General features: G+C 53.0%; 2 protein-coding genes across 3 annotated transcripts; both read right to left on the bottom strand.

Annotated features, from left to right (window-relative positions):
- Window positions 1-3480: 3480 nt before the first annotated feature.
- Window positions 3481-6789, bottom strand: GNG8 (G protein subunit gamma 8). 2 transcript variants are annotated; one of them, XM_027515386.1, is made up of 3 exons: window positions 5408-6789; window positions 4108-4193; window positions 3481-3737 (listed from the first exon to the last, which is right to left on the bottom strand). In XM_027515386.1, the coding sequence occupies exons 2-3, from the start codon at window positions 4189-4191 to the stop codon at window positions 3609-3611; spliced, it is 213 nt and encodes a 70-aa protein (XP_027371187.1). In that variant the 5' UTR covers window positions 4192-4193; window positions 5408-6789; the 3' UTR covers window positions 3481-3608. The 2 variants fall into 2 exon arrangements, with proteins under 2 accessions (XP_027371187.1, XP_027371186.1); XM_027515385.1 differs by lacking the exon at window positions 5408-6789 and having other exon boundaries at window positions 4108-4950.
- Window positions 6790-15342: 8553 nt separating this feature from the next.
- DACT3 (dishevelled binding antagonist of beta catenin 3) lies at window positions 15343-25174 on the bottom strand. The gene is made up of 4 exons (XM_027515384.1): window positions 24868-25174; window positions 19186-19282; window positions 18873-19025; window positions 15343-17578 (listed from the first exon to the last, which is right to left on the bottom strand). The coding sequence occupies exons 1-4, from the start codon at window positions 25114-25116 to the stop codon at window positions 16179-16181; spliced, it is 1899 nt and encodes a 632-aa protein (XP_027371185.1). The 5' UTR covers window positions 25117-25174; the 3' UTR covers window positions 15343-16178.
- Between the last annotated feature and the right edge of the window lie 2638 nt (window positions 25175-27812).

Genomic DNA, 27812 nt, shown 5'->3' with positions numbered 1-27812 from the left:
CATGACTACCGGAATAACCATAGCTTTGACTATACGGACCTAGATTAGAGACGAAATTCACTCTGCCTGCTTTTAGAAAGCTCTCAGACAGTTACTGGTGGGGTTGTTATTCACTCAACAAACCACCATGAGTAGAGGGCTGAGGGACTCAGAGGTGGTACCATCCGATGGGGGCGTGGTCCCAAGTGCCATGCGACAAGCGGTGGGAGTGGAAGGCCATAGCTGGAGCCTGGGCAGGCCCTCAGCTGAGTCATTCCATCCGGGCGAGTGTCCTCATGGGGACAAGCACCAAGCAGGCCAGGAAATGGGACCGGGACAAGCTGTCCCACTCCTGCCGGCCTGCGCCTACAGCTGCCCGCCCAGGCCTGCATCTGGTTGTGCTGTTGACCTAAGATGCCAGCTTGCCCTGGGCCTGACCCTCTCCTGGCTCCCCGGCTTCCGTCCTCCAGGCTCTGCCCTGGGAGGAAGCTGGCCCCACCTTGTACACACACACACACACACACACACACGCACACGTGCCACCAGCTGCTCATGCCTGCCAGGCCCGCTTGTCATTTGTGCCCACTCACTGCTGTGAGGAGCTGCCGTGTGTCCATCCTGACCCATCCCTCCTTAGCAGGCCCCAGCCCCTTCAGCTAGAGGCCAATATTCTCTGCCCACCACCCCGTTTTCCAGCCCACAATGGGCCCTTGCCGACCTACTAGCCGCCGCTTCCTTCACCGGCCCCTGGTATCCCTACTCCGCCCCTGCCCTGCCTTTGCCTGGGCTGGGTGCCTCCCCTGGGATCCCCTCACTTCTGTCCCTCAAGGCCCCCTTTGAACCCCTCCGGCCCCTCCGGAGGTCATCCATTTGCTCCTCCCACTCCAACCTCAAGCCCCAACTGACCAGGTTATCTCTCCGTGCCGGTCTTCCATGTCTGTAAAATGGGGTTAAGCAGAGTCCTTGTGGGAGCTGCCATTAGAATGGAGTGAGATGGGTTTGTGAAACCGGACTCCTGATAAGTGATGGCCATGATTATAGCTCCTTCTGGCCCTGCTAAGTCCACTCCTACTCTCCGGCCCCTCAGTGCCAAGCATGCGGGGTCGGATGTAGAAGGAGGACAGCTGGGTGGGGCAGCCTGAAGCCCTGGGGTTTGGAGTGAAGTGGGAGGGAACTGCTGAATGCCAGCGCTTCCCCAGGTATTCACCTCTGCCTCTTGGCCTGGCTCTGACTGGCCTGAGCCTGACCCCAGAGCTGACCTCACAGCTGGGGATGGCAGGAAAAGGGAACTGGAAATCATACCCAGCTGATGAGATTATCCGGTTTGGAGGCTGGTCACCCAGGACTCACTCTGGCTTCTGCCTTCCCAGCCTCAGTCTGGGTGCAGGCTCACCCAGCCCCTCTCCTCCAGGCAGGCACGCATTCCTCCAGCTCCCTGCCCACCACTAGGTCAGCCAACCCCACTTGCTTCTCCCCAGCTTCCCATTCCCCAAGACCAACTCCAGGGTTCAAAGGGTCTAACAGGCCAGGCTCAAGAAGTCCGTACACTTCTGAAGTGCGGAGTTCTGGAATCCTAGCCCTATTAGGGGACAGGACCCCATCATCCTGGCCCCACAGGGTTCAAAGACTCCAGAATTCCAGCCCTCTGAGTTTCTGAGATCCTTTGCATTTCAGGTTCTAAGATGCAAGGATGCTGAGTCTGTGAAATTCCAGAATCCTTCTGGCAACTTCCCCTCAGCATCATTCCTCCTCCCTTCAGCTCATCCTTGGCTCTCTCTGTCCCCCGCTGTCTCCCCCGGGGCTCCCACAGACATGATGCAACCAGGGCCGGAGCCAGGCTGAGAGGTGGGAGGCAGGAGGGAGATGTAATTACAGCGTCTCTTGCCTCAATTCAACAGGAAGCTCAGATTTGGGGCCCAGGGGACCCTAATTCAATGTGAATAATGGAGCACTTGCCAGACACAGGCACGGCCCCTCTGGGAAGGGGAGGCCTAGGGACTCATCTCCACCAGATCCAGGGGTGCAGACTCAAGACAAGAGGGCTCGAGGAGAGGGGAGGGGTCGCAAACTCAGTGGACCTCAGACCGACCAGGTTAAGTAATCAACAAAGCCCATAGCTCACTCAGTCTGGGTTTATTTTCAACAGAATCATGGGTTCAAGGCATTTAGCCTTTCTCTTCGTTTCTCTGTAAGAAGCTCCTGGCATAGGCTCTGTGATAAATAGTGTCTGACCCCCCGTATCCCTCACTGGGAGACAATAGGGTGTGCTGGGGACTTTGGCAAACTGGAAAGCTAGGGCCCCATCTCATAGCCTCTGGTCACCCTGGAGGTTGTGCAGTTCTGAGGTCACCCAGACCTTCCAAATGGAAGAAGCCATCAAGGTGGGCTTTTATGTGAAGAACTCTCATTTAACTGCCGGCTACATAGGTCCTAAAAGGGCTTCCCTGGTGGCTCAGTGGTAAAGAATTTGTCTGCAATGAAGGAGACATGGGTTCAGTCCCTCGGTGGGGAAGATCCCCTGCAGAAGGAAATGGCTACCCACTCCAGTATTCTTGCGTGGAATATCACACGGACAGAGGAGCCTGGTGGGCTACAGTCCATGGGGCCCCCAAAAGTCAGACACAACTTAGCAGCTAAACAACAAATACAGGTCCTGGAGATCACCAGTATATGAAGTGGGAAACACAGAAGAGGAATCAGGGCTGTCACCGTAATCCGTGTCCCCAGAAAAAAGGAAATAGAAAAGAATGTACATACTGATTTGTCTCCTGTAGCCCCACTTCTCTCTTCTCTAGGTCCCCATGTTTAATTCCCACCATGTACCAGCTCAGATGTCCCCTCCTCCAGGAAGCCCTCCCTGACCTTCAAGATGAGTCAGGCCTTCCCTCTGAATTCCCCCATCCCAGCCCTGCCCACTCTGAATCATCACTATCCGAGGACAGGTCTGTCACTCCCACTGGATTCTGAACCCCAGGAACCCAGGGCCAGGGCTGTCTTGGTCGTGTCCATAACCCCTGTTTCAACCCATTACAGGACCAACAGTGTTTGGAAGAATGAATAAAGGAACAGGGACAAGTTCAGTGCTTGTGGGGGCGGGGCTGTGGTAGGGAGTAGGCCCATATGTAAAAAGGGGCTGGAACCATTCAGGGGACGAGAAAGGTGGGGACTGGGTATTCTAAGGACCTCCAACCCAGGAGAGAGGTGAGAAGAGCCGCCAGCTGAGAGGTTCAGGGAGCTGGAGCGGCCAGTCTTCACCCCATTCTCTCTTAGCTTGTGACTCTGAGTAAGGGACCTCCTTTGGCTCAGTTTCCTCATACAAGTAGCCAATTGCTTTCTGGGGCTGTTGGGACGATTAAGTCAATTCAGGATCGCGGGAATACTCCGTGGAGGCCAGAGCCAGGACGCAGGATGTCCTTTGATATCCCCCTGCCCCACGTCCACATAACCTCGCCCCACACACCCACACTCCACACACACGAAGAAGGAATGAGAAAGGACACGGGCTCCTCCATGGTGGCCCCAAGTTCTGCATGTGCCTCAGTTTCCCTGAGAGCACAGGCACCCCCGAGGTCACCACGTTTATTGGATTCATATTTTGAGGGGGTGGGGGGTCAAACTGTCGGGAGGGCTCAGAGCAGGACGCAGAAGAGGCGCTTGTCTCGGAAGGGGTTCTCTGCGGCGGGTACCGGCGTCACCAGCGGGTCATCTTTGGCGTGAGTCTCGCAGAAGGCCAGGAGCTCGGCCGCTGCCTGCGACACCTGCGAGCACCCAGAGGGGAGATGTCCACGCCCCGCCCCGCCCCTGCCTGGGCCACGCCCCCTGCTTGGGCCCCGCCCCCGCCTGGGCCCCTCCTCTAGTCGGGCCCGTCCCTTTGTCAGGCCCCGCCCCCGTGTCCGGCCCCTCCCATTACCAGGCCCCGCCCTTAGGCCCCACCCCAGGTGTGGCCCTGCCCCTTCTCGGTCCCTCCCCCTTGTCCAGCCGCTCCTCACCCCCACCCCGCTTCCTTGGAGCCCAGTCCGGTTCCGAAGGGGATCTTTCCACCCGGGCTCCCGGCTCCACTCCCAAGTCTGACCAGTCCAGACTCCAGCCCCGAAGCCCGCGGCCTTCCTCCCCACCCCGACCCAGCACCTTCATGCGGTCGATGTTCACCTCCAGCTTCAGCTGCTCAACGGTCTTCCGGGCCTCCGCGATCTTGGCCATGTTGTTGGACATGGCTGCGGCGGGGAAAGGTTAAAAGCCGGTGGGAGTGGGGGCGAAGGAGTAGGCTAGGGCAAAGGTGGGTCCCTAGATAGGGTTGGCGGTGGTGGTGGAACCCAGTAATAGCGGCGTGCGTGGAAGGGCTCACCGATGCGGTGCACAGAGTGAAGGAAGAGACAGGAAAACAGAAGAAAAGGGGAGAGATGGAGATCTGCGTAGATGGGGGACCAAGAAGCCGGCCGAAAGAGGGACCAATGAACAGGGACGAGAGGGCCAAGAGAAGGCTTGGAGGGGTGCACAGATGGGGTACCTAGAGGCAGGTGAAGGAAGGAACACAGGGAAGAGAGGGAAGGCGAGGGGAAGCACAGATGGGAGGCCGAGAGGCAGGTGGAGGGAGGGACAGAAGGACAGGAACACAGGTGTTGGATCCAGAGATCCAGGTGTCCTCACCTCCCGGGGAGAGCGCAAGAACCAGGAGGGGGCCCTCCCCAGGCCAATTAGCAGTGGCTCCAGGGAGAAGAAGGAATTAAGATCACGGCGGGAGGGGCACAGAGGGGGCCTCATTAGGGCCTTAGCAGCAGCTGCCCCCTCCGCCCCCCTCGGGGAGCCCCCCATCCCAACCCTGGCCACCTCAAAGGCTCCTCTGCTCATTAGCAGCCAGAGAAAGGGCTGGAGAGGGGGGCAACACAGCCAGGACTGGGAGAAGGACAGGGAGGATGGCGACAGGGACAAACAGAGAGAGATGGGGAGGGGGAGGGGGGATAAAGAGACTGAGGGAGAGAAAGATGGAGAGACAGGCGGGAGGGACGGAGTGATGGAGGGAGTAGAGACAGGGAGAGAGAGGTGTGAGGACAGAGACAGAGTAATATGGGAGAGAGAAGCACAGAGCGGATGAAAGGACAGAGGGAGGAAGGAGAAGGGGTGATGGAAGGCTTAGGAAGAGATGGAGTGACGGAGATGGGAGAGGGTAGACAGAAGGGCAAATGCAGCACTAGAGGCAGGGACAGTGATAGAGGGGAGAGAGGACAGAAAGGGCAGGGAACGGACAGAAGGAAGTGCAGGGGCAGGAGGGGACCCAGAGTGATGAAAGAGGACAGAGGGGGCACACGGAGAGACAGGGAAAGACAGGCTGGCGGAGACGAGCAAGGATAAAGTCACTCATTCACTCACGCATTCATTCATTCCCAGGCAGAGGGACCAGCTGTCAGGGTTCAGGACCATAGCCTCCTACCTGTTGCTGCTCAGGGCTGGGAAGGCCGGCGGGTGGCAGAGGCACAGCGTCTGGGTACCCACCTCAGTTCTGCCCCGCCCCCTCTCCTGGGGCACAGCCCCTGAGGACCCGCCTCCTCCTGCTACCACCACCAGCATACCCATCACCCTCGCTTCCTGTCTCTCTGGGTCCTCTCGTTACGTCTGTCCATCTCTCTCTTTGTCTTTGTGTGTCTGTGTCTCTCTCGCTTTCTCTCTGTGTCAGTCTCCCTTTTCAATCTCTGTCTCTGTCTCTGTCACACTCACATACACACACACACACACTCACAGGAAAAGTGTCTTGGGATGGGCCCCCCTGCTCTGCCGCATTTATCCCACAGTCATCCAAATCTCTCCTGTGGGTCCCACACAGCCTCACACTCCATTACATACGCTCTGCCACCCTGTCACACCCACAATCTCCGTATCACCCCATCCCAGATGATCCCCTCTCAGCACACAGAATCACACTCACAGTCCCTAGCAGAGATGCACAACTCTTCGCTGTGTCACATGATGCTGCGTACAGTCTCCTGAACCACCCTAACCTTCTGCGGCGCCACAGCCACTCAACCTCTCGAAATGTCACACGGTCCCTCACGATCTCTCTGAGAGGCCCATCACCACCAGTCACATCCTACACAACCACAGTCAGAGGGACAACCTCTGAGCGTCAAGTGTAGACACACACATACACAGTTCCACACACCCCCTCTCAGGATGCCTTGCTGAGCCTCACACAATCTGTATCACACACAGGTGCTGCCTTCATACCGAAGCCTCCCGGTGTCACAACTTAACACCCATGAGCTTTCTCTTGCATGCTCACCTGAGCGCCCTGGACAGCTGCACATTCTCTAATGCACTGTCATGACACTCTGCCAGTCTCTCAGGGTCCCACACGATCTGTGTTACACACAGGCACACCCAGCATCTCACACGTCATCACTGTGGCTGACACATCCTTGTCGCACACTCACAAGGTCATTCACACTCAGCTTCCCTCCCCACAGGTCTCTCACACTGCTTCTCACACCATTACTTGGTGGGCCATTCTCATTCATTCTTGCCCTCTCTCACACACCATCTCCCCGTGGACACACACAATTCTCCCATCCTCACCATATTGCACACTGTCACACACGACCACTTGCTCACACATGGTCTCTCGATGTCACAGTCCCCCAAATAGTGTCTCAGAGACACCCAAACTCATGGTGTCACACGCAGTCACCGATACGTCATCTCAGTCACTCACGTAAATGGTCACACACAATGTCTCAGTGTAACACGATTTGAAGAACTGACTCATTTGAAAAGACCCTGATGCGGGGAAAGATTGAAGGCAGGAGAAGGGGACAACAGAGGATGAGATGGTTTGATGGTATCACCAACTCAATGGACATGGGTTTGAATAAACTCCGGGAGTTGGCGATGGACAGGGAGGCCTGGCGTGCTGCAGTCCATGGGGTCGCAAAGAGTTGGACACGACTGAGCGACTGAACTGAATACGATTTCACAGTCACGCCCAGTTTCTGGTTGTCAGAGAAAATCTCACAAGGTCACACAGCTACGCACAACCTCTGGACGTCACGCGCGATCTCAGAGTAGTACACACTCACAGAGCGAGTATCACCCACGGACGCCCATAGTGTCCTGCCCTGAACACACTCTTGTGGGCGCTGCACACTCAGCCCGCAGTCGTCTCCTGGCAGCTCCCTGCTGGACACACGGGGGCGCCCGCGGTCCGCCGAACCGCCCACCCCGCCGGCGCCAAAGCCGTAGGAGGTAGAAACCCGAGGGCAAAGCGCCCCCGCTGGCAAGCTGGGAATTAGAGGTGGGAGAGACACAGAAAGGTGGAGGGAGCTAGAGAAAGCTCACTGAAGATGGACTGGACACAGAAATTCAGAGAGAGATGCCGGGAGAGACAGAGGCAGAGATAGGGTCACGGAGACGGAAATTTGGAGAGATGGACACCTAGGGACTAAGAGAGACAGACAGGCAGAGGGTTGCAGAGATTGAGAAGTGCAGGGTACAGGAGAGACACGCAGACAGAAAAGTAGTCAGAAACAGTGACTGAGAAACACGGACACCGAGACACAGACAGAAGCGGGTAGAGAGACAGACACGACCGACAGCGCCTTCCGCTGGGGACCGGATCGCAGAGGCGGGGTCTGCAGAGGCGCGTCCCAGAGGCAAGACCTCTGGGCCGCCGAGGGGGCGTGGAAGTTCGGGGCGGGGGTGAGGAGGGGCGTGTTCGGGGCGTGTCTTTGGGGGGCGTGTCCTGGGTGTGGTTTGCCGCGAGGGGCGGGTCATGGGACCAGCTCCCGACTTCGCCTCCCGAGCCGGCTGCGGGAGGGGCGGAGGCCGAGCCCCGGAGAGACGTGGAGGTCTGGGAGAGAAGCGTCTTTACTGCAGTCATTCCATCCCAATTCGGTTTTTACCGCCTGAACAGGGAAGCAGGACCGGCCGGCAGGGGATACGGGCCTGGGTCCCCAGTTTGATAGCGGGATATCGGACCCTGGCTCCCCAAACCTCTATCGCGCGGGAGCAGCAGGGCCAGGTTGGAGGGGGGAGGGGAACTAGGCCCACATCTGGAAAGCATCAGGCGCGCCGGACGTGCCAGGGCCCCGGGCCCGGCTGCGGAAGAGCGGAGGGGAGTTAGGGCGCCCCCGTCCCCCTCCCTTAGCGGGGTCGGCCGGCGCCGGGGAGGGGCCTGGGTTTACGCCTAACCTCGGCGCCTCCCGCAGCTGCTTTCCATCAGCAGTTTTGGCCCGGGCAGCCCCCAAGGAGGAAACACGGCTCAGAGCGGGGAAAGACAGGGTGACGACCCAATCTTCCCTCCCTGTCTCTAATGGCAGCCAGAGGCTGGGGGCGGGGAGATGGACAGGCGGACGCTGTCTGAACCAAGCGTAACCTCCATTTCTCTTCCCGGTTGTGGACCTTTTCACTCTACGCATTACCTTGGTTTCCAGATGTGCAACCCTGCCCTGTGCTGCAGAGGAATTCCCCAGCTTCATGGCAGTGGTACTCCTGATCCCATTTTCTGGAGGGAGAAACTGAGACCCTGGATTGCAGATTCAATTCTGACTTGAATTATTAAGGAAACGTACGATGACTTCCAAGAGTAAATCTAGCATGGAATACCCAGTCCCTACCGGACGTTCCATATGAATGTCTGCAGTATCTCAAACTCAGTTGCCCAAAACTGAGCTCCTGATTCCACCTGCCAAACCCTTTCCTACCAGTCTTATTCATCTCAGTTGATGGGTCAATCTTGATTCCCCGCCTCCTTTTCTCACACCCCACAACTGCTCTAGCAACAAATCCCATTAACTCCATCTTCAAAGTCTGTCCACAATCCAGTCACTTCTCACCTCCTCTGCTGCCCCCATTCTGGTCCAGGCACCATGCCCTGCAGCTTGAACAATTATAGTCCCTACTCACTGGGTCTCCAGCTTCTATTAATATCTCTGTCTCCCTCAGCCTGTTCGGCACAGAGCAGCCAGAGGGACCCTGTTTAAAACAAAGTCCCAAGATAACCGTAGCAAGTGCTAGTGAAAATATGGAGAAACTGACACTCTCATACACTGCCCATGGGGATGTAAAACGATGCTGCCATTTTAGAAAATACTCTGGCAGTTCCTCAAAAGATAACAGAGTTACCTGATGACCCGGCAATTCCTCTATTATGTATCTACCTAGGAGAAATGAAAGCAGGTAGTCACACAAACACTCTGTATTTGAATGTTCCTAGCAGCATTATTCACAAAAGCCCCAAAGTGGAAACAACCCAAATGTTCATCAACTGATAAGTGGATAAACTATATGTGGTCTACTCAAACAGTGGAACATCATTTGGCAATAAAAAGAAATGCAGTACTGACATGTGCTACAACATGGATAAACTTTGAAACATTATGCTAAGTGAAATACACAGTTACAAAAGACTATATATTGTGTGATTCCACATGTATTTCCAGAACAGGCCACTCTATAAGGGTAAAAATAGATCTACAAAAGTGGATCCCCACAGGCTGGGGAGACTGTAGGATGACAGATAAGGGATGCAGAGTTTCTACCTGGAGTGATGGAAATGTTCTGAAATTTACTGTGGTGATAATATAATCACAGGACAACTCTGTGACTATAATAAAAGCCATTGATAAAACCTTGATAAAAGACATTGAAGAAGACAGAAATAAATGAAAAGACATCCTGTGTTCATGGACTGGAAGAATTAATATTGTTAAGCTGTCCATACTATCCAAAGCAATTGAGAGATTGAGTGCAATCCCTATCAAAATTCCAGTGGCATTTTTCACAGAAATAGACCAAACAATTCTGCAATGTGTATGAGATCAGGAAAGACCCTAAATAGCCACAGCAATTTTGAGAAAGAAATACAAAGCTGGAGGCATCATGTGCCCTATTTCATACTATATTACAATGCTATGGTAATTAAAACGGTATGGTACTGGCATAAAAACAGACACATAGGTCAACAAACTAGAATAGGGAGCCCAGAAATAAACTGACACATACATGGGCAATTAATTTATAATAAAGGAGCCAAGGATACACAATAGAGAAAAGACCGTCTCTTCAAAAAATGGTGTTCTGAAAACTCAACAGCCACATGCAGAAGAATGAAACTGGACCCCTATCTTACACCTTGTGCAAAAATTAACTCAAATGAATTAAATACTTGAACCTAAGAACTGAAACCACAAAAGTCCTAGGAGAAAACATAAGCAGTATGTTTTGACATCAGATGTGGAGATTTTATTTCTTGGATTTGACACTAAAAGCAAAAATAAATGTGGGACTATATCAAATTAAGAGTTTCTGCACAGGAAATCATCAACAAAATGAAAGGGCAACTTACTGAATGGGGCACATTGCTAACCATGTACAAGATAAGGGATTAACATCCAGCATACATAAAGAACTAATATCCAAAATATATAAAGAACTCATACAAGTCAAAAGCAAAAGGGAAATCTGATTTAAAAAATGGGCAGAAGATCTGAATAGACATTTTTCCAAATAAGACATTCAGATGGCCAACAGGTTCATGAAAAGGCGCTCAACATCACTAAACACCAGGGAAAGGCAACTCAAAGCCACAATGAGATATCACCTCACATTTATCAGAAAGGCCATCATCAAAAAAAGAATGACAGGTGTCATTCAAGGATGTCAAGAAAAAGGAACCCTCGGGCACTATTCCTAGGAATGTAAGCTGGTGTAGCCAGGATGGACAAACAGTATGGAGTTTCCTCAAACAAACAGAACTAACATATGGTCCAGCAATTCCACTTCTGGGCATTTATCTAAAGAAAATGAAAACAGTAATTGAAAAGGATACATTCAGCCCTGTGTTCATTGCAGCATTTGTTACAATAGCCAAGACTGTGGAAGCAACCTAAGTGTCCACTGATGGGAATGAATAAAGAAAATGTGAATATAATGGAATATTATTCAGGCATAAAAAAGAAGGAAATCTTGCCATTTGTGACAACATGGACGGACAACAGATGACCTAAGTCAGACAGAAAAAGACAAATGCCATGGGGTCTCATTTACATATGGAATCTAAAAACAAAAAGCTTGTAGACACAGAACAGATTGATGGTTGCCTGAGGGGTTGGGGGATGAGCAAAATGGGTGAAGAGAGTCAAAAGCGAATTTCTAGTTGTCAAACAAGTCAGTCATGGGATATAAAGTACAACATGGTCAGTATAATTAATAATCCTGTGTTGCATGTTTGAAAGGTGCTAAGAGAGTCCATCTTAAAAGCTCTCATCACAAGGGAGAAACAATTTAAACAAAAACCACTGAGTCCCATATTTTATATGGGAGAATTTTATGGTAGTGAATTATGTTTCAATAGAGCTGTTAACCCCCTCCTCCCACACCCCAAACATCTAAGTTCCTCTTCGGCTCTGAATTCTCCCATGGCTCTCATCTCTCTGGAGGAATAAAAACCAAATTCCTCACCGTGGCCCATGAGACCCCACGTGATGCAGTGGTCCCAGACCGTCTTCTGCCCTCACCTCCCCCGTACCCTCCCCAGGCCCCATTCTCCCCCGTCTCTCACTGCTCCAGACATGCTGGACTCCCAACTATTTTGCCAACATACCAGGCACTGTTTGGGCTTCAGCACTGGCTGACCTCTCCGCCTGGGAGGTTCTTTCCCAAGAGATCCACAAGCCTCGACTCTCCACCTCCTTCAGGTCTCTGTTCAAACTCACCCTCTCAATTAGAGCACCCCCCGGATCAGTCTACTTAAAAACTCCTCTGCCTCCCCATTCCTCCCCATTCCTTCATCTCTGCTGTTTTCCCCTCGCAGTCCTTATCACCTTTTAAAAATTACAGAATTTATGTATTTATTATGTCAGCATCCTCTCCTGCCGGCCACCAGCTCAGCCTCCATCCCTGTGAGCAGTTCCTTGTGTATCTGTCTAGAAATAATCCATACAGAAATAGGCTGATGGGGCAAAGGCTAACAATGTGGACTCATAAGCAGTCTAACTTAAAGCTCTGGCTTTGCTACTTCTTGGTTTCTGGTAAGTGACTCGAGAGAGCTGTGCCTCGGTTTCTCCATCAAAATGGACCTAAGAGGGACTTCCCTGGTGGTCCAGTGGCTAAGACTCCATGCTTCCAATGCAGGGGGGCCCTGGGTTCGATCCCTGGTCAGGGAATTAAATTCCACACGCTGCAACTAAAGGTACCAAGTGTCACAACTAAGACCCAGCACAGCCAAATAAATAAATATGTGTTTTTAATGGGTATAAGCATCATATCCACCTCCGTGAGAATGTGAGAATTAAATGAGTCACTGAGAATAGTCTGGCATATAGTAAGTGCTCACAGAGTGTTAGTTGTTATTTTTTTATGATTAAGCACTAAAAGCTTAAAAAGGAAGAAAGGTCAGCCATCTGCACTTCAACCATCTTGACCACTGAGTGATCTGTGTATCCTTAGACAAGTCCCTTCCCCCTTTCAGCTTTACTTGCTCTTTTTATGAAACAGAGATGGGAGAAATATTCCCAAGGGCCTGAGAAGCAATGACTTTTCCCGGAAACTTTAAAAAATAACTTTGTGAGTTCCCTGGTGGTCTAGTGATTTTAGATGGCGCTTTCAGTGCAATGCCCCAGTTCTCTGGTCAGAGAAATAAGATCCTGCAAATCTCATGGCACAGCCAAAAAAAAAAAGGCAAAAAAATCAAAACAAAGCAAAAAATAAACTGTTACTGTTGAAGGAAGTATCTTTTAATCCACACACACACCACCACTACAACTCACACCTACCAGAAGGGAAGCTCCATGGGGCAAGGACTTTTTTTCTGTTTTGTTCCTTACTATATCCAAATTGTGGAGAAGGCAATGGCACCCCACTCCAGTACTCTTGCCTGGAAAATCCCATGGACAGAGGAGCCTGGTAGGCTGCAGTCCATGGGGTCACTGGAAATCAGACACAACTGAGTGACTTCACTTTCACTTTTCACTTTCAGGCCTTGGAGAAGGCAATGGCAACCCACTCCAGTGTTCTTGCCTGGAGAATCCCAGGGACCGGGGAGCCTGATGGGCTGCCATCTCTGGGGTCGCACAGAGTCGGACATGACTGAAGCGACTTAGCAGCAGCAGCATATCCAAATTGCCTTAGTGGGCCCTGGACATACAACTCAGTACAGCAGACCTTACTCTCTCAGAAGTCAAAGCAACAGAGAGGTGGATGCACCCATGTAGCCATGTAGTCACAAGGGTCAAAGCAGCAACAAAAATACCCATTCTTCAGACTGTGGAGTCAGGTGGAGATTGGATCCTAGTCCTGGCTCCCTCTTGCTTTGTGACCAGGGTAACAGCCCCTCTCTGAGTCTCTATTTACCCATCCATGCAGTTAATATAATTATTGCTGCTGCTGCTGCTGCTGCTGCTGCTAAGTCGCTTCAGTCGTGTCCGACTCTGTGCGACCCCATAGATGGCAGCCCACTAGGCTCCCGTCCCTGGGATTCTCCAGGCAGAACATCTGGAGTGGGTTACCATTTCCTTCTCCAATGCATGAAAGTGAAAAGTAAAAGTGAAGTCCTATTCTTAGCGACCCCATGGATTGCAGCCTACCAGGCTCCTCCATCCATGGGATTTTATTGGGCTTACCCAAAAGAAAAATGGGCAAAAGGTGTGAACAGGCAATTCAGAGAATTACAAGTGGGTCAGCCTCCCTGGTGGCTCAGAGGTTAAAGCATCTGCCTTTAATGCGGGAGACCTGGGTTCGATCCTTGGGTCAGGAAGATCCCCTGGAGAAGGAAATGGCAACCCACTCCAGTATTCCTGCCTGGAGAATCCCATGGATGGAGGAGCCTGATGGGCTACAGTCCACGGGGCCGCAAAGAGTCGGACACGACTGAGCGACTTAACTTTCAACAAGCATACAAAATGCGTTGTATAAAAGTAGGGAGACATATTAATTAAAATAAAAACATCATTTCCCCCCCCAGATTGGCAAAATGAAAACGATTAATAGCATCTCTTGTTTGGTGAAGGGGTGAAAAAAAATGGGCATCTCAGAAATTACTGTTGGAAATGTCAACTGAGGGCAGTCTCAGTGGAAGGAATTGTGACTATGTCAATTAATATTTCAAATGATTGTACTGTAATGACCAAGCAAGTCTATTTCTAGGATCCTACAGAAATATGGATATGCACAAAGAGGCATATACAAAGATACAACTGCACTAAAGTCCAAAATAGAAAGAATTGAGGAGCTGACAAGGTTAGATCATGGAATCATACGCAGCTACTACAGTGATAGGAAAATGTCACCTAAATTTAGATGAGATGAAAAAATTCCTAGAATACAACCTAGTTAAACTGACATATGAAGAAATAGAAAAGCATAAACAAATAAACAGAAAAGCTAAACAGTACTAAATCCTCAAAGAAATTCAACTAATTAAAACCGTTCCCATATAGAAATCTCCAGGCACAGATCAAAATTTGATAAACAATGTATACATATGGCTCAACTTATGTAAACAGTTTTAGCTGTATAGAGTATAACTGCTGCTGCTGCTAAGTCGCTTCAGTTGTGTCCCACTCTGTGCGACCCCATAGACCGCAGCCCACCAGGCCCCACCATCCCTGGGATTCTCCAGGCAAGAACACTGGAGTGGGTTGCCATTTCCTCCTCCAATGCATGAAAGTGAAAGTGAAGTCACTCAGTCGTGTCCGACTCTTATCGACCCCATGGACTGCAGCCTACCAGGCTCCTCCGTCCATGGGATTTTCCAGGCAAGAGTACGGGTATGTATATTAATATATATGGGCTTTCCTGGTGGCTCAGCTGGTAAAGAATCCGCCTGCAATGAGGGAGACCTGGGTTCGGCCCCTGGGTTGGGAAGGTCCCCTGGAGAAGGGGATGTACCCACTCCAATATTCTGGCCTGGAGAATTGTATGGACTATACATCCGTGGGGTTGCAAAGAGTCAGACACGACTGAGCGACTTTCACTTCATGCATATGTAGAGTCACATATATTTATATAGCTACTAGGATTCATACATGTATGCAAACACATAAAGAAAAACATACAAGGATGTACATCAAACTGATTATGACTTCTGAGAGAAGGCATTTGGGGCTGTCACTTTACCTATATTATTTGTTTCTAAACATTTTGCTTTTTATTATTTCCATTTTATGAAACCATATTTATGACCAAACAAAACTCAACCTAGGATTAGATTCATTGATATAAAATATTCAGTGGTTAAAAAAAAAATGGTATTGAGACCTGAGCTAGGATTTGACATCTGGTTCTCACACTACCATACCCAAAGCAAACAGCAGTTGCTCAATAACTATTAGTCCAAAGGAAAAGTCCATTTAACCACAAAAGGAAAGTCCGCCACCATTTATGTAACACTGTGCATTTATTTACAAAGAGGTTAGAGAAACACACAGATTCTGGCCCCCCTGTGCACTGGGGAGTCACCATCGTCATAATAAATACAGTAATTTTTTTTTTTTTTAAAAGGAAAAAATACTGGATTGGAACAACTGAGGGTCATCCTGGGCTCCCCCCACTCCCTCTCACAGGGGGTACCACGAGATAGAAGCCATCTTCCTTTCCCTCTTCTACCTCCCAATCCTCATATCTGTCCAGGGAGGGAGGTGAAAGAGTCTTTCTCTCCTGGTGTTACCAACTCCTACGTGACCCTCAAAACCCCAAAGTCAGTGCTCCTTCCCTTTTCAGGGCACTCTGCAAGCACCCTCTGGGTGAGCCACAGCGTCTCTGATCAGGGTGCTAAGGGGATATCCTAAGGGTTCAAGGATGTGGAAGGGGGGCCATAACTGGGCATGGAAACGAGGAATAAGAGGGCTCAGTGAGAGAAACGAAGAGGAAAAACGGACTAACTGTCTAAACTAAAATGGGGAAATTCAAACTGAATTACCCCTTCTGTATACCATAGTACACCCATAGTACAGATGAAGAAAGTGAGGCCCACAGAAAGGGAACTTTCTAGCCCAAGGGCTGCAGAGTCCGCAGCTCAACTGGGTCAAACAGGACTCCTCCCTGTGGTGGAGGAGGAGCCTTTTCAACCAAGACTGCAGTGGATGGGGCAGTGAAGAAGGGTCTTTGGAAGCAGAGAGAATGGTGGTCTTTGGAAAGGAGGTGTAGAAGGATCAGTGAGTGGGGGTGTGGTGGTGCAGAGGCCATGAAGGGGGATCCCAAGCAAACCTCTAAACTCACACTGTAGTCATGACCTTGAGAGAACCCGAACGGAAACGCAGTATCTTCTTTTTGAGCGCGTGGGAGGCCTTGATCTTCACAAAGACTTTGGCGGGGCCCGCAGGCGCCCCTCCACCCGCACCAGCCCCTGGCCCGGAGGCCGCGGTGGCTGCCACCAGCTGCTGAGGCCACACGAGGCCACCGCTGCCATCGGAGTCGCTGGATGCGGAGCTGAAGGCAGGCGACTCGCCTTCGCTGGCGCTCGATTCACTCTCCCCATAGCCGCCTCCGCCGACGCCGCTTGCCGGGCCCCGGCGCCCCAGGGGCCCCAGGCGCCCGGCCGAGCACTCCGAGTCGCTGCCCGCGCAGCCGTAGAGCAGACGGCGCTGAGGAGCTGAAGGGGATGGGCCAGGACCCGGGCCTCGGGCGGCGGGGCCGCGGGGCCTGCCCCGGCGCCCATCGGCAGCGTCGATCTCGGCCGTGGAGCGCCAGCGGCGGCAGGACCCCGCTGCCTGAGCCGCGAGAGTGGGCGCCGGACCACGGCGAGGCCGCGGCGGCCGGGGCTCTTCCCTTTCGGCTGTGGGGTACTTGGGGGGACCTGGCGGAACTGCGGCGGCGCGGCCCAAAAGGCTGGTCTCGGACTGGGAGCGCGCAGCCTTGCGAGCCCTGGGCGAGCCCCTGCGGCCTGAGGCCTCGGCCATGCGTCCGCGGCGGCCCGCGGCCCGGGGACGCTCCCGAGGTGGGGACTGCTCCACGCTGCGGCCCCGCGTCAGAGGGGGCGCTTTGCGGCGCGCCGCGCGGCCAGGGAGGCCGCGAGTGGCGGCCTGCGCGCCCGGGATGTACTGTGCCTTCACCAGGCGGCCCTCCGCCGGGCTGTCGGGGGGCGAGGGGACAGCGGGCGGCGCCACGGGCTCGGGGGTCGCCTCCGCTTCCCACGGCGAGGCCCAGGCGCGGCCCAACGGGGCCGGGCTGGCGGGACGGACCCCCGCGCGCTCCACCGGGGGCTCGGGCGCGGATCGCGCGCCTCCGGGGGGCGGGGACGCGTCGGGCGGCCGCTGGCGCACGCTGTTCTGGCGCCGCGGGCCCCCGTCCGCGCCCCCGGGACTGGTCCGGGGCTGGCCCGCCCCCCGGCGGCGGCGCCTGCGCAAGAGCGCCGAGATGTAGCCGTCCAGGGGCCGCCCCGCGCCCGAGGCGTCGGGCGAGTCCTGGGGAGGGCGGCAGCATGGTCGCGGGCTGCGCAGCGCCACGGCGTGCAGGGGGCTGGGCGTCAGGAAGGGCCCCGCGCGGGCTCGTCGCTCCGCGGAGGAGCAGGCCTCTGGGCCCGCAGACCCCGCAGCCGTCGGGTAGGGCGCCGAGAAGGACCGCGGCACGGCTGCCCTAGCGCCCACTGTCTCGGGTACGCTGGGACTGGCGTCTCCTAGGGGAGGGAGGCAAAAAAGGAAGAGAGAGGAGCTCTCAAAGCCCTTTCCCTATGAGCCTAGGAGGAGCAGTTTGCCTGCCGCCTGCCCTACTCTCCCACTCCCATTAAAAACGACAGTCGCAACGAAGCACCTGCTCTCACCCCTTTCCACACATCAGGTTCATAACGAAGTCTTCACAGTGGCCTCCAAGGCCTTGCATGGTCCGTCCTGCCTCTGCGTGTCTGACCTCCAGCTCCTCTGCACTTAGAGAGCTCCACCTCCTGGATGCACCGGGCCAGACGCACTTCCACCTCACGGCCTCTGTATTGGCTGCTCCTGCTACCTAAACTACCCTTCCCTCAGGATGTCTGCTTGACCAGTCCCTCTCTTACTTTAGGGCACCACTCCAATGTCACAGTATCAGTGACGCCGTCTCTGGCCAAATTTTCTACAGTTGCAGTTCCCTCCCCGGCTCCAAGAAACATGCTCTCGTCCCCTTCCATAATTTTCTTTTCATGGTACATGTCAATATCTAACATCCTAGGGACTTCCCTGGTGGTCCAGGGGTTAAGACTCCGTGCTTCCAATGCAGGGGGCATGGGTTCAATCCCTGGTCGGGGAACTAAGATCTTAACATGGGACATGACCGTTAAATAATGAAAAGTGAAAGTCATTCAGTCACGTGAGACTCTTTAAGACCCTAGGCACTGTAGCCCACCAGGCTCCTCTGTCCATGGGATTTCCCTGGCAAGAATACTGGAGTGGGTTGCCATTTCCTTCTCCAGGGGATCTTCTCGACCCAGGGATCGAACCCGTGCCTCCTGCATTGCAGGTGGATTCTTTACTGTCTGAGCCACCAGGGAGCTTATTAAATAAATAAATAAAAATCTAGTATCTTAAATGTTTTACTTGTTTATCTTGTATATTATCTATTTCTCACTTGAATGTCAGTTTCATGAAGACAGCGATTTCTTTACTGCTGTATTCCTCACCCCTATGATATGTGCCAGGAAGGCACATAGTAGGGACTCAGAAACGTAGTTGAACAAATGAAGAGCAGCGATTTCTGTTTACCGAATGGCTACCATGTGCCAAGTTTCAATGTCTTTGGGCAGAGGCTCACTGAATAGTCAAAACTTCCCTGTGAAGTAGATGCTGTTATGAATCCCATTTTAATGGATGAAGAAGCCCAGAAAGAAGGAATGTGCTCAAAATCACACAGTACAGCCAGACTTCAAATCCAGGTTGGTCTGACTCAGATGCTTGTGATCAAAAGCCTGGCTCGCAGGGGCCCAACCCCACCCACCTTACCTAGGGACTTGGGCCTCTCGCTGGCATAGATGCCCCGGGGTTCAGAGGGACCCAGGCGTCCATAGGAGCCAGAGCCAGAGAAGCCACTGTCCCCACAGAAAGTCGAGGGTGGTGAGTCTGGGCCTCCCGTGGAGCTGGGGTCTTCATAGAAGCCTAGATTTCAAAGAGAAGGGGAGAAAACAATCAGTGGGAGCTGAAAAGGGGACACGGGGTGGAGGAGAGGAGATCAAGAGGCAGAGTGAGGAGCCTGTGAAACAGGAGACAGCGGGATGGGGTGGCCCAGCAGACCCCACTACCTCTAACCCATGCTTACCCGAGCTGCGCCCACTCTCCTGTTCCAAGCCCCCAGACTCCAGGCTCAGGTCTCCCAGCTGCTGGCCCAGGTCCCAGATGAGCCCAGGCAAGGCCTCCTAAGGAAGTAGGGAGAGCAAGATGGTCAGAAGACTCCCCAGTCCTCTGCCAACTCGTCCTCTATTCTAGCAGCTCATGGGCAGAGTTTCTCTTTGACAGTGAGGCTCAATTTCAAAAAGGTAAAAGCAGTACCCAACTTCCAGGATTCCCTTCAATATCTCTGTCCCTTCAACCCATTAGAAAGTCTTCCTGGTCGTCTAACTCCAGTCCCTCATTCTGCAGTCACCTCATTTGCTCTTAAGTGTGAGTGAAAAGGCTTCAGAAGGCCCCATCTCTTGTCCCTTCTCTACCAGCTGTTCCCTCTATCTGGAGCTCATGGCTCCTTAACCCCTATTAGAATGCTCTTTGAGCATAACTTCAGGTTTTCCTGCTGTAAAGGCAGGTCACTGCTAGAAGTTAGTGTTCAGGACCCAGCAGATCTCTCAGCCATTCATTCATCTGCCTTCTCCCACACTTTGACTCTCTCGTCTCAGATGCTCCCACCTCCCCCACCATGGCCCCCTTTTTAATATTTATTTATTTATTCACTTGGCTGCTCCAGGTTGTAGTTGCAGCATGTGGGATCTAACTCACTGACCAGGGATCTAACCCCGGCCCCCCCCTGCATTGGGAGTGTTCAGAGTCTTAGCCACTGGACTGCCAGGGAAGTCCCCCCAGTGCCCTTTATCACCAATGAAAAGTCCATCTGCAAGTCGTCCGTAAGTTTTTCTTGCTGTAGGTTGACTCTGTCCCTCATTTGGGTAAAACAGGGTGACCACGATTCATATAAATTTTTGCACATCCCAGAAAGAATCCCCTCATGCCTACTGGAGGGCTTCCCTGGTGGCTCAGTGGTAAAGAATCCACCTGCCAATGCAGGAAATTCAGGAGATGCAGGTTCGATCCCTGGGTTGGGAAGATCCCCTGAAGGAGGGCATGGAAACCCACTCCAGTATTCTTGCCTGGGAAATCCCATGGACAGAGGAGCCTGGTGGACTACAGTCCATGGGGTCACAAAGAGTCAGACACGATGTAGCCACTGATCAACAACAGCAAATGCCCTTCTGTGAATCTAGCCTTAGTGGAACTACCATAGCAAACCCCAGGGGGTTCCATTGCCTCCAGCAGCAACCCCTCCTCCTCCTGCCCTAGCTCCATCCTCACCCAGAAGCCCTAGTGTGGGTCACAGCACCTCATCCCCATGGGAAATGTCGATGGAGTCTACCCCGGATCCTTTGTGCTGCAGGAAAAGACCGCCTCCTATCAGATGTGAATAAATAAATGAAGGTGAAACCCTTAAAGGGGAGTGACTGGGACACGGTGGGGGCAGGGGCTGAAACAACACACATGGGGTCTCCAAGACACTAGGACTTAACCCCCTTTTGAAAAACAGGACCGGAGCCAGGAAGAGTCTCACACAGATCTGGGTGAGGCCAGAGGTGGGGGCAGCTTCGGGCTGACGGTTGACCCTCAGACAAAAGCGGCTTGTCTGGACGGCAGGCAGGCAGCGGGAGGGAGGGAAGGGGGGAGGAGGGGCTGAGAGGGCAGCCGCCCAGGCTTGCCTATTTAGGGCAGAAAGACTGGCCGGCTCCCCCGCAGACAACCCCCTCTCCAACTTCCTATTCCTGTGGCTGCTCTCCTGGGCCCTGGTCCTTACCCCTCCCCCCTAGAACAGAAGCCCCCATCTGGGCTTGTATCTGGGAGGAAAGTCAACAGATCATTTCACTTTGAGCTCAGTGGACAGAGATGCTCAGAGTGGTGTCATCCTTGAGCAGATCCCAGGGATGCAGCCGCATGATGCAGTGTCAGGGATGGCTAAAACACATCAAGGACCACCCCTATATCCCACATCCTGCCCCACACTAATCATGTCCTTGCTCACCCCGCTGTAGCCACACTGGCCTCCTGACTGTTCCCTGAACATACCAGACATGCTCCTAACTCAGTAAGATGTGATTCCCCAGCACACTCTCCTGGCTCCCTCCCTTGCTTCATTCAGATGCCTACATGCTCCCTTCTCTGATCATTCTTTCCAAAATAGCTCCCCATCATTCTGCACCTGGGTTGCCCTGCCTTTCCCCCACCCCCCACCCCCAACATAGCAGCAATGACCTCCTGACTTAAAATGATGTATCAGGCTGTCATTTGTTCATTTTCTCACCAGATCGTCAGCCCCAGCCCCAGAAGGGCAGAGATTCGTGTCTCTTCTGTATACTGCTGCGCTGTCCCTGTCACCACCTCCCCAACCCAGTCCCAGTACCTAGAACAGTTCCTGGCTCAAAGTAGGTGCCCAGGAAATGTTTGGGAAAGGAATGAATGAATACAGCAGAATACTATACAGCTGTTAAAATGCAACGAGGCCATTTCTATATAACAGAACCATCATCAAGACCTATTGTGGAGTGAAAAAAGGACAATGCAGAGGGACTTCCCTGGTGGTCCAGTGGTTAAGCTCCACCAGGCAAGAGATGTGGGTTTGATCCCTAGTTGGGGAACTAAGATCCCAAACGCCCCGAGGCAACTAAGCCCACACTCCACAACTAGAGAAGCCTATGCATCGCAACAGACAGCTCAAGAGCCGTAACAAAGAGCTAGCACAGCCAAAACAAGCAGAATGTACAGTATAATGATGAGTCAGAACTACTACCTGGGGGTTGTATTAAAAGCTAAGTTACTGGGTCTGACCCCTGATTCCAGGCAGGAGCCTAAGAAATTGAATTTCTAACAAGCTCCTGGGTGATGCTACTAGTCCATCAGGCCATACTTTTTAAGAACCATAGTCTCTGATACCTCACCCAAGAAACTGGAATTTGAAAAAAGCAAAGCAAACTCTATGTATTTTGGAATGTAGCCTGTTTTTGTGCATAGATGCAGAATTCACACCAGGGTGACAATGGTGATCACAGACAAGAGGGTGGATTTTAGGGGGTCAGGGGATGGATGAGGGGACTGGATGGTAGGCTGAAGTGTTCATGGAGGCACGGCTGGGAGCCAAATTCCCAGGGTTCAAGTTCAGCCATTTGCCAACTGTATGACCTTGAGCCAGTTTCTCAGCTCTGTTTCCTCATCTCTAACATGGGCATCTTTTGATTCCAATGGGGTTGTTGTAAGGATTAAACAAATTTAAACAGCAGTTCCTTTTAAGCACTTAATAAATACTGACTTTTATTATTACATGAAAACCATGAATTTCCAACAGGGAAAATATAAAATCATGCTTTACTGGTGTAATTAGAAATAAATGAAAAAAGATTTTTTTCCCCCCAATAAGTTCTGTAGGTCCAATTTCAGTTCTTCCACTGCAGGGAAGAGCAGGAGTAAGGAAGATAAATAGCAGAGGCCTCTTCTTCCCCGGTGCCTGGACCCCACAACACCCCCCTATTTGCAAGTCTGACCTCATTTCTTCATCCTCCCAGCTGCAAGAGGATGAATCTTTAAAAGACCAGAAGGTCCTTGGCCTGAATCTGGCTCTCTGCCTATTCACAGTGCCCCTCATTGGTTTTTTTTTTTTTTTGCAAGCCCATTTGCAAGTGGACCTGATGCTGTCTGACTCAGGCAGGTTTAAGAGGAATGTGGTTTGGACCCCTGGAGACCCCTTTGCCCAAACTTTCCCAGACATTTACTGCCCCCACTCACATGGCCCTGGTGTGTGTCCAGTTCCCTTGATCTCTGTTAGGAAGTCCTTCTGCAAGTCTAACTTGAGTCCTTCTTGCTGAAGGGGACCATTTTCCTTGGCGGGAGAGAACAGCACTCCTGCCCCATTCAGGATTCTTGCCTCTTTTCTCTGAGGTTCCCCCTAATCTTTCCCTGCATCCCTATCTTTCCTACTAGAAATGAATCAATTTTGGCCTCAATCTTTCTTGTTTCAAAGGGAGTGTATCCCTGGGTGGCAGGATGGAGGAGTCGAAGGGGTGAGCATCACACAACAGAGGCTCAGGGATCAGGGGAGGCCCCCCACCCCCTCTTTGGAAGGACCCAGGAACCCCCAACACCAGAGGAGTTTATATTTAGCGCTTCTCTGCTCCTCCCTCAGTGGCGCTGTCTCCCTCCCGTTGCCTGCCACCGCCTCCTCCCTGATGCGGGGACGGAGCTCTGCTTGGAGATTGTTGGGGGGTGGGGTGGGAGTACTGATGGCTGGGAGTAGACAGAGGGGCAGAAAAGGGGGAGACTGAGGCAGAGAGAGGGAGAGGATGAGGGGCAGGGAGGCAGGACACAGCTGGCCCATCCCCATGCCTTCTGCCTCTCTTTGGAGGGATGGGAGGTGCCTTCCCAAGCCCAGCCAGTTTAGGGTGGGGTGAGCTGGTGAGGGCCCCCACAACGCGCGGCTCTAACTTTGGGAGGGGGTGGGGCCTCCCACAGCTGTTTCTGTTTCCACAGAAGAATGTGCAGGGTCCCTCTCCTGGCGGGGGTGGGGGAGTGGGGTGGGGTGGGGGGAGGGGCTGGCCGTCCAGCCCCAGAGTCTGGCTTCAGTTTACCCCCACCTCCCCGCCATTCCCCATCCAAGGAGGGGGCAGTCGAGGTCAGTAGCAGGGAGAGCCTCCTCCCCCTGCTACCTCGGCTCAGGTTTCCCCAAACGGGAAGCTCTGACCACACACAGGCTTGGGGATGGGATCAGCAAGTGGAGCTGGGGTCTGGGGCCTGGCAGGCTGGGGGGAGGGGAAGAGAGAGACAGGGATGTGGGGCAGGAAGAAATGCAAGAAAGGAAGACCAAGGGAGACAGAGAGACAGAGGACTGAGAAAGGCAAAGAAACAGGCACAGAAAGTCACAGAGATGTGGCAGGAGGGAAAAGAGTGCAAGAAACCCAGGAGAATTAAGGAATAACAAAGAGAGGGAGAGAGAGGTGATGCTCCCTAAGTCATTCTGGACACCTTGCCTCATCTTCCACCATCAAGCACCCAGGGCGTCTAGAAGTCAGACTCCCATGCTGCTTCAATTTGCCACCACTTGGGTTAAGCAGGACTGTGACCAGGTAGCAAAGGAGGCAAAGTGTCACCAAAGGGTCGAGATCACCGTGGGATCCTAAGGGACTGTGAACTTCCTCTCAGCAGCAATCCTTCCCTCAGGAGGTTCGAGGATCCCCTCCCCCCCTCCCCGCCCCCTCCGGAGATCTCCAAGCACACCAGGACTTAGGGAAGACGGGGGGTGGGGGGAGCGCTGATAGGGAGGCCAGGAGAGGGGCATGTTTGGATCCGGCTGTGTGACCTTGGGTGAGTCGTTTGCCCTGTCTGAGCCTCAGGTTTTTTCCTCTATAAAATGGGTACTATCACCCCCTTATCCCCCAAGCTGCAAGAAGACAACGCCTGCCAAATACTCAGCCCGGGCTTGACACGTACTTGGCGCCCAGATGGATTTTCTTTGGGGAAGGGGTGTAGGGAATGCGGGCCTGTGCATCACACGAGGGACCGGCAGAGGCGAGGTAGCCCCCTTTCCCAGTTTGGGGGCGGGGAGGCCTGATCCCGCCCGCCACCCAGACTCTCCAGCCCCACCCCCCTCTCCTTTTCCCCTCCTCCCTCCCCCACCCGGACGGGTGTCTGAGCATCCAACCGAGACAGACAGACAGACACAGACGAGAGCACAGGGACGGAAGGACAGGCGGCCCCTCACCAGCTGCTCTTCCAGGGCCGCTGCGGCCCGGCGCGCCGCCGCCGCATCTTCGTCCTCGTCGGCGTCCTCCTCGTCCTCGGCCTCGGCGCCCCCCATTCCGGGCTGGGCCAGCCGCAGCGCCTGCTGCACGCGGTACTCCTGCCTCTCCCGGAGCCAGTGCAACTCGCAGAGCCCGGCCAGGCTGCCCTCTAGCCAGCCCCGCAGCCGACCCCGCTCGGGGCTCACCGGGAACGAGAAGGCCCGGATCATGGCTGCGGCCCCCCGCCCCAGACCGGCCGGGCCCCGCGGCCACCCCTCTCCCGGTCCCACCTCCCCGCCCCAACAGCCCGCCTGCCAGCCCGCCCGCTGGCCCGGCTGTCACCGTCTCATCTGCATAGGCGCCCGCCCATTGGGCCGCCCACCCGCGCCTTATCTGCATGGCCACGCCCCCGGCGACAGAGCAACCCCGGCTTATTGGCTAGTACCCTTCCTTACGAAGATGCTCTGCTGTGCACCCCCCAACGCGACGCATGCTCGCAGCTGCCTACTCGATCGGCTTACGGCCCTCCTCGCCACGCCCCCCTTCTCACCGCCTTTTGGGCCCTGGCCACGCCCCCACGCGTCACAATGAAACAAGTCCTCCCTTGCCCGGAGGTCATTGGTCCTGGTCTCTCCCGTCCCGCAGCTGGTTCCGCCCCCTTGCGGGAGAGCTCTGGCTGTCATTGGACTGTCCCGCGAGAAGGGCAGGGGTGATATATAAATAGAGAAGGGGTCCTTGTAACATTTTGGCAGCTGCTCCTCTCTCCCCACCTCCTAACCTTCAGCTTTTGAAGCGGCGCGCGAGGCGGAAAGGATTTGAGAGTCTAGTGCTGATTTTGCCTCCTCTTCCAGGAAGCCTTCCCAGATATTCAGCTGAGGGCCAGGCCAACTGAGACGACATCCACCCATAAAATTGTGCTTCTAAGCGAGGTCGGCTTCACGGGCATATGACCCGCTCAGGGGGCCCCGAGTTTGGTTTAATACTCTGCTGTTACTGTCTTGAAATTCTTATTTTTTTGAAAAAGGGCCTTGCACTAGGCCTTTCAAATTCTGTAGCCAGTCTTACGTCTAAGAGTCTTAAGATCGGTCATGTCCCAAATTCGGGAATTATAAGACCCTGGGCCGAACAGAATCTAAGTATCTTTTATCTCCCAGATGCTGTGAGGCTTTGCGCTCACCATTCAACGATTCCAGGGGCCTTTGTACTACGTTCTAAGAGGCTTTGTTCTCGGCCTTCTAAGATGCTCTGTTCTCAGCGCTCTACAGTTCATGAGTCTGAGCCTGACATTCGTTTGCAAGGTTCCCTCCTCCCTCCCCTGGCTCCTTGAACAGGGCTGAAGCCCCCTCAGGCGGCCAGCCTGTGTCACTACGCTGAATGTGCGTCAAGCTCTAGCTCCAAAATTTATACCCATTTCTCAGACTGACTTTGACTCCCTAAAAACCAGGACCCAGAAGATCGTGCAAAATCCTTCCTCCTTTATGATCCCGGGTTACCTTCTGGTCCTGGACTGGAGAGAAAATGTTAGAGATTGCGAGCAAAGACTCCAGAACCAGACTGCCTGGGGTGAGCCCTAGCTCTGCCACTTTCTAGCTGTGTGACCTTGGAAAACATGCTTGCCCTCCCTGTGCCCCTTTCCTTAGCTGTCTAATCGGGGCTGTAATACTGTCTACTGCATAGAGTTGTTATGAGGACTAAGGGAAATGTTTGTCAAGTGCTTGGCGCACTTCCATTATAAAGAGCCACAAAAGGGTCTGATAAATAAGTTAAACATAATCTTGTGAGTCCCACGGAGAAAAAATGAGTCTGGATTTTAGTAGAGATAAACTTTATTCAATCCTCCTCTTGTTTAAGACAGATGTAGACTGCCATTTATTGTTGATGTTGTTCAGTTACTAAGTCGTGTTCAACTCTTTGCAACCCCATGGATTGTAGCCCACCAGGCTCCTCTGTCCATGGAATTTTCCAGGCAAGAATGCTGGAGTGGGTTACCATTTCCTTAAGTTACATTAATTTACCAACAGTGGGGAGATGATCAGGTTGATGAAAGGGGATATGGAAAGCTCGCTCTCAAACAAGATTTTCTTGGCAGTAAGTGTGTGGGGTGATGTCAGGATTGGTTTTCATCCCTGCTGTTTGTGCAAGACCAGTGGAACCATTTTCTGTGTAAAATGTTGGATCTGGAGCTGACTTAGGGTTCTGGTCACCAGCCATTTGAAGATAAGTATCCCTAGGAAGATAAATAAAAAGAGAATTGCTCATGATCCAGTTAGGGAGTAAAACCAAAGATTAGAGACAAGAGTGCAGCCAGATGAGAGGGTTCCAAGTAGGAGATGAAGAGAGATCCTTAGTAGGTGGAGTCAGAAGAGTGGTAGCAATTTTCTGGATTTCCTTGTTGGCCTTTGGATGGTGGGGATGATGATGTCTGTAGAGTTCCTGGGAATGAACGTACCACACATGACTCCTGATCCATAGATAGGGTAGGGGGAGCTTCCTGTGCAGATGGAGCACTGAGTTGGGAAGGGTCTTGGAAGGGAGTATGGAAGGAGGGCATGGCAATCCAGTCTAGTATTCTTGCCGGGATAATCCCACGGACGGAGGAGCCTGGTAGGTCGTAGTCCATGGGGTCGCAAAGAATCAGACACCACTGAGCAACTGGGCATGCACGCAGACACCCATGGAGAACTAAGATCTCACATGCCACATGGCTAAGGCCAAAAAAATTAAAAATTAAAGTGTGGCAAATTGTGGCATCTCATCAAAATCATTGCTGGACCCTGAGGGTGGTTGAAAGGTGGATAGACAATGAGATACTTAAGGGGTGGGGTGGCCCCTGTATCTACAAAGCTGGGGGTAGCATGCCCATTAATGGGGATGGTCATTTGCCTCTGTGGGTTGAGGGGTGTTTATGGATGAAGAGGAGAAGATC

Source organism: Bos indicus x Bos taurus, chromosome 18, assembly GCF_003369695.1.
Source record: "Bos indicus x Bos taurus breed Angus x Brahman F1 hybrid chromosome 18, Bos_hybrid_MaternalHap_v2.0, whole genome shotgun sequence".
NCBI classification, from domain to species: domain Eukaryota; kingdom Metazoa; phylum Chordata; class Mammalia; order Artiodactyla; family Bovidae; genus Bos; species Bos indicus x Bos taurus.
Note: the sequence above shows the minus strand (reverse complement) of the source record. Positions and strands in the feature narration are given on the sequence as shown.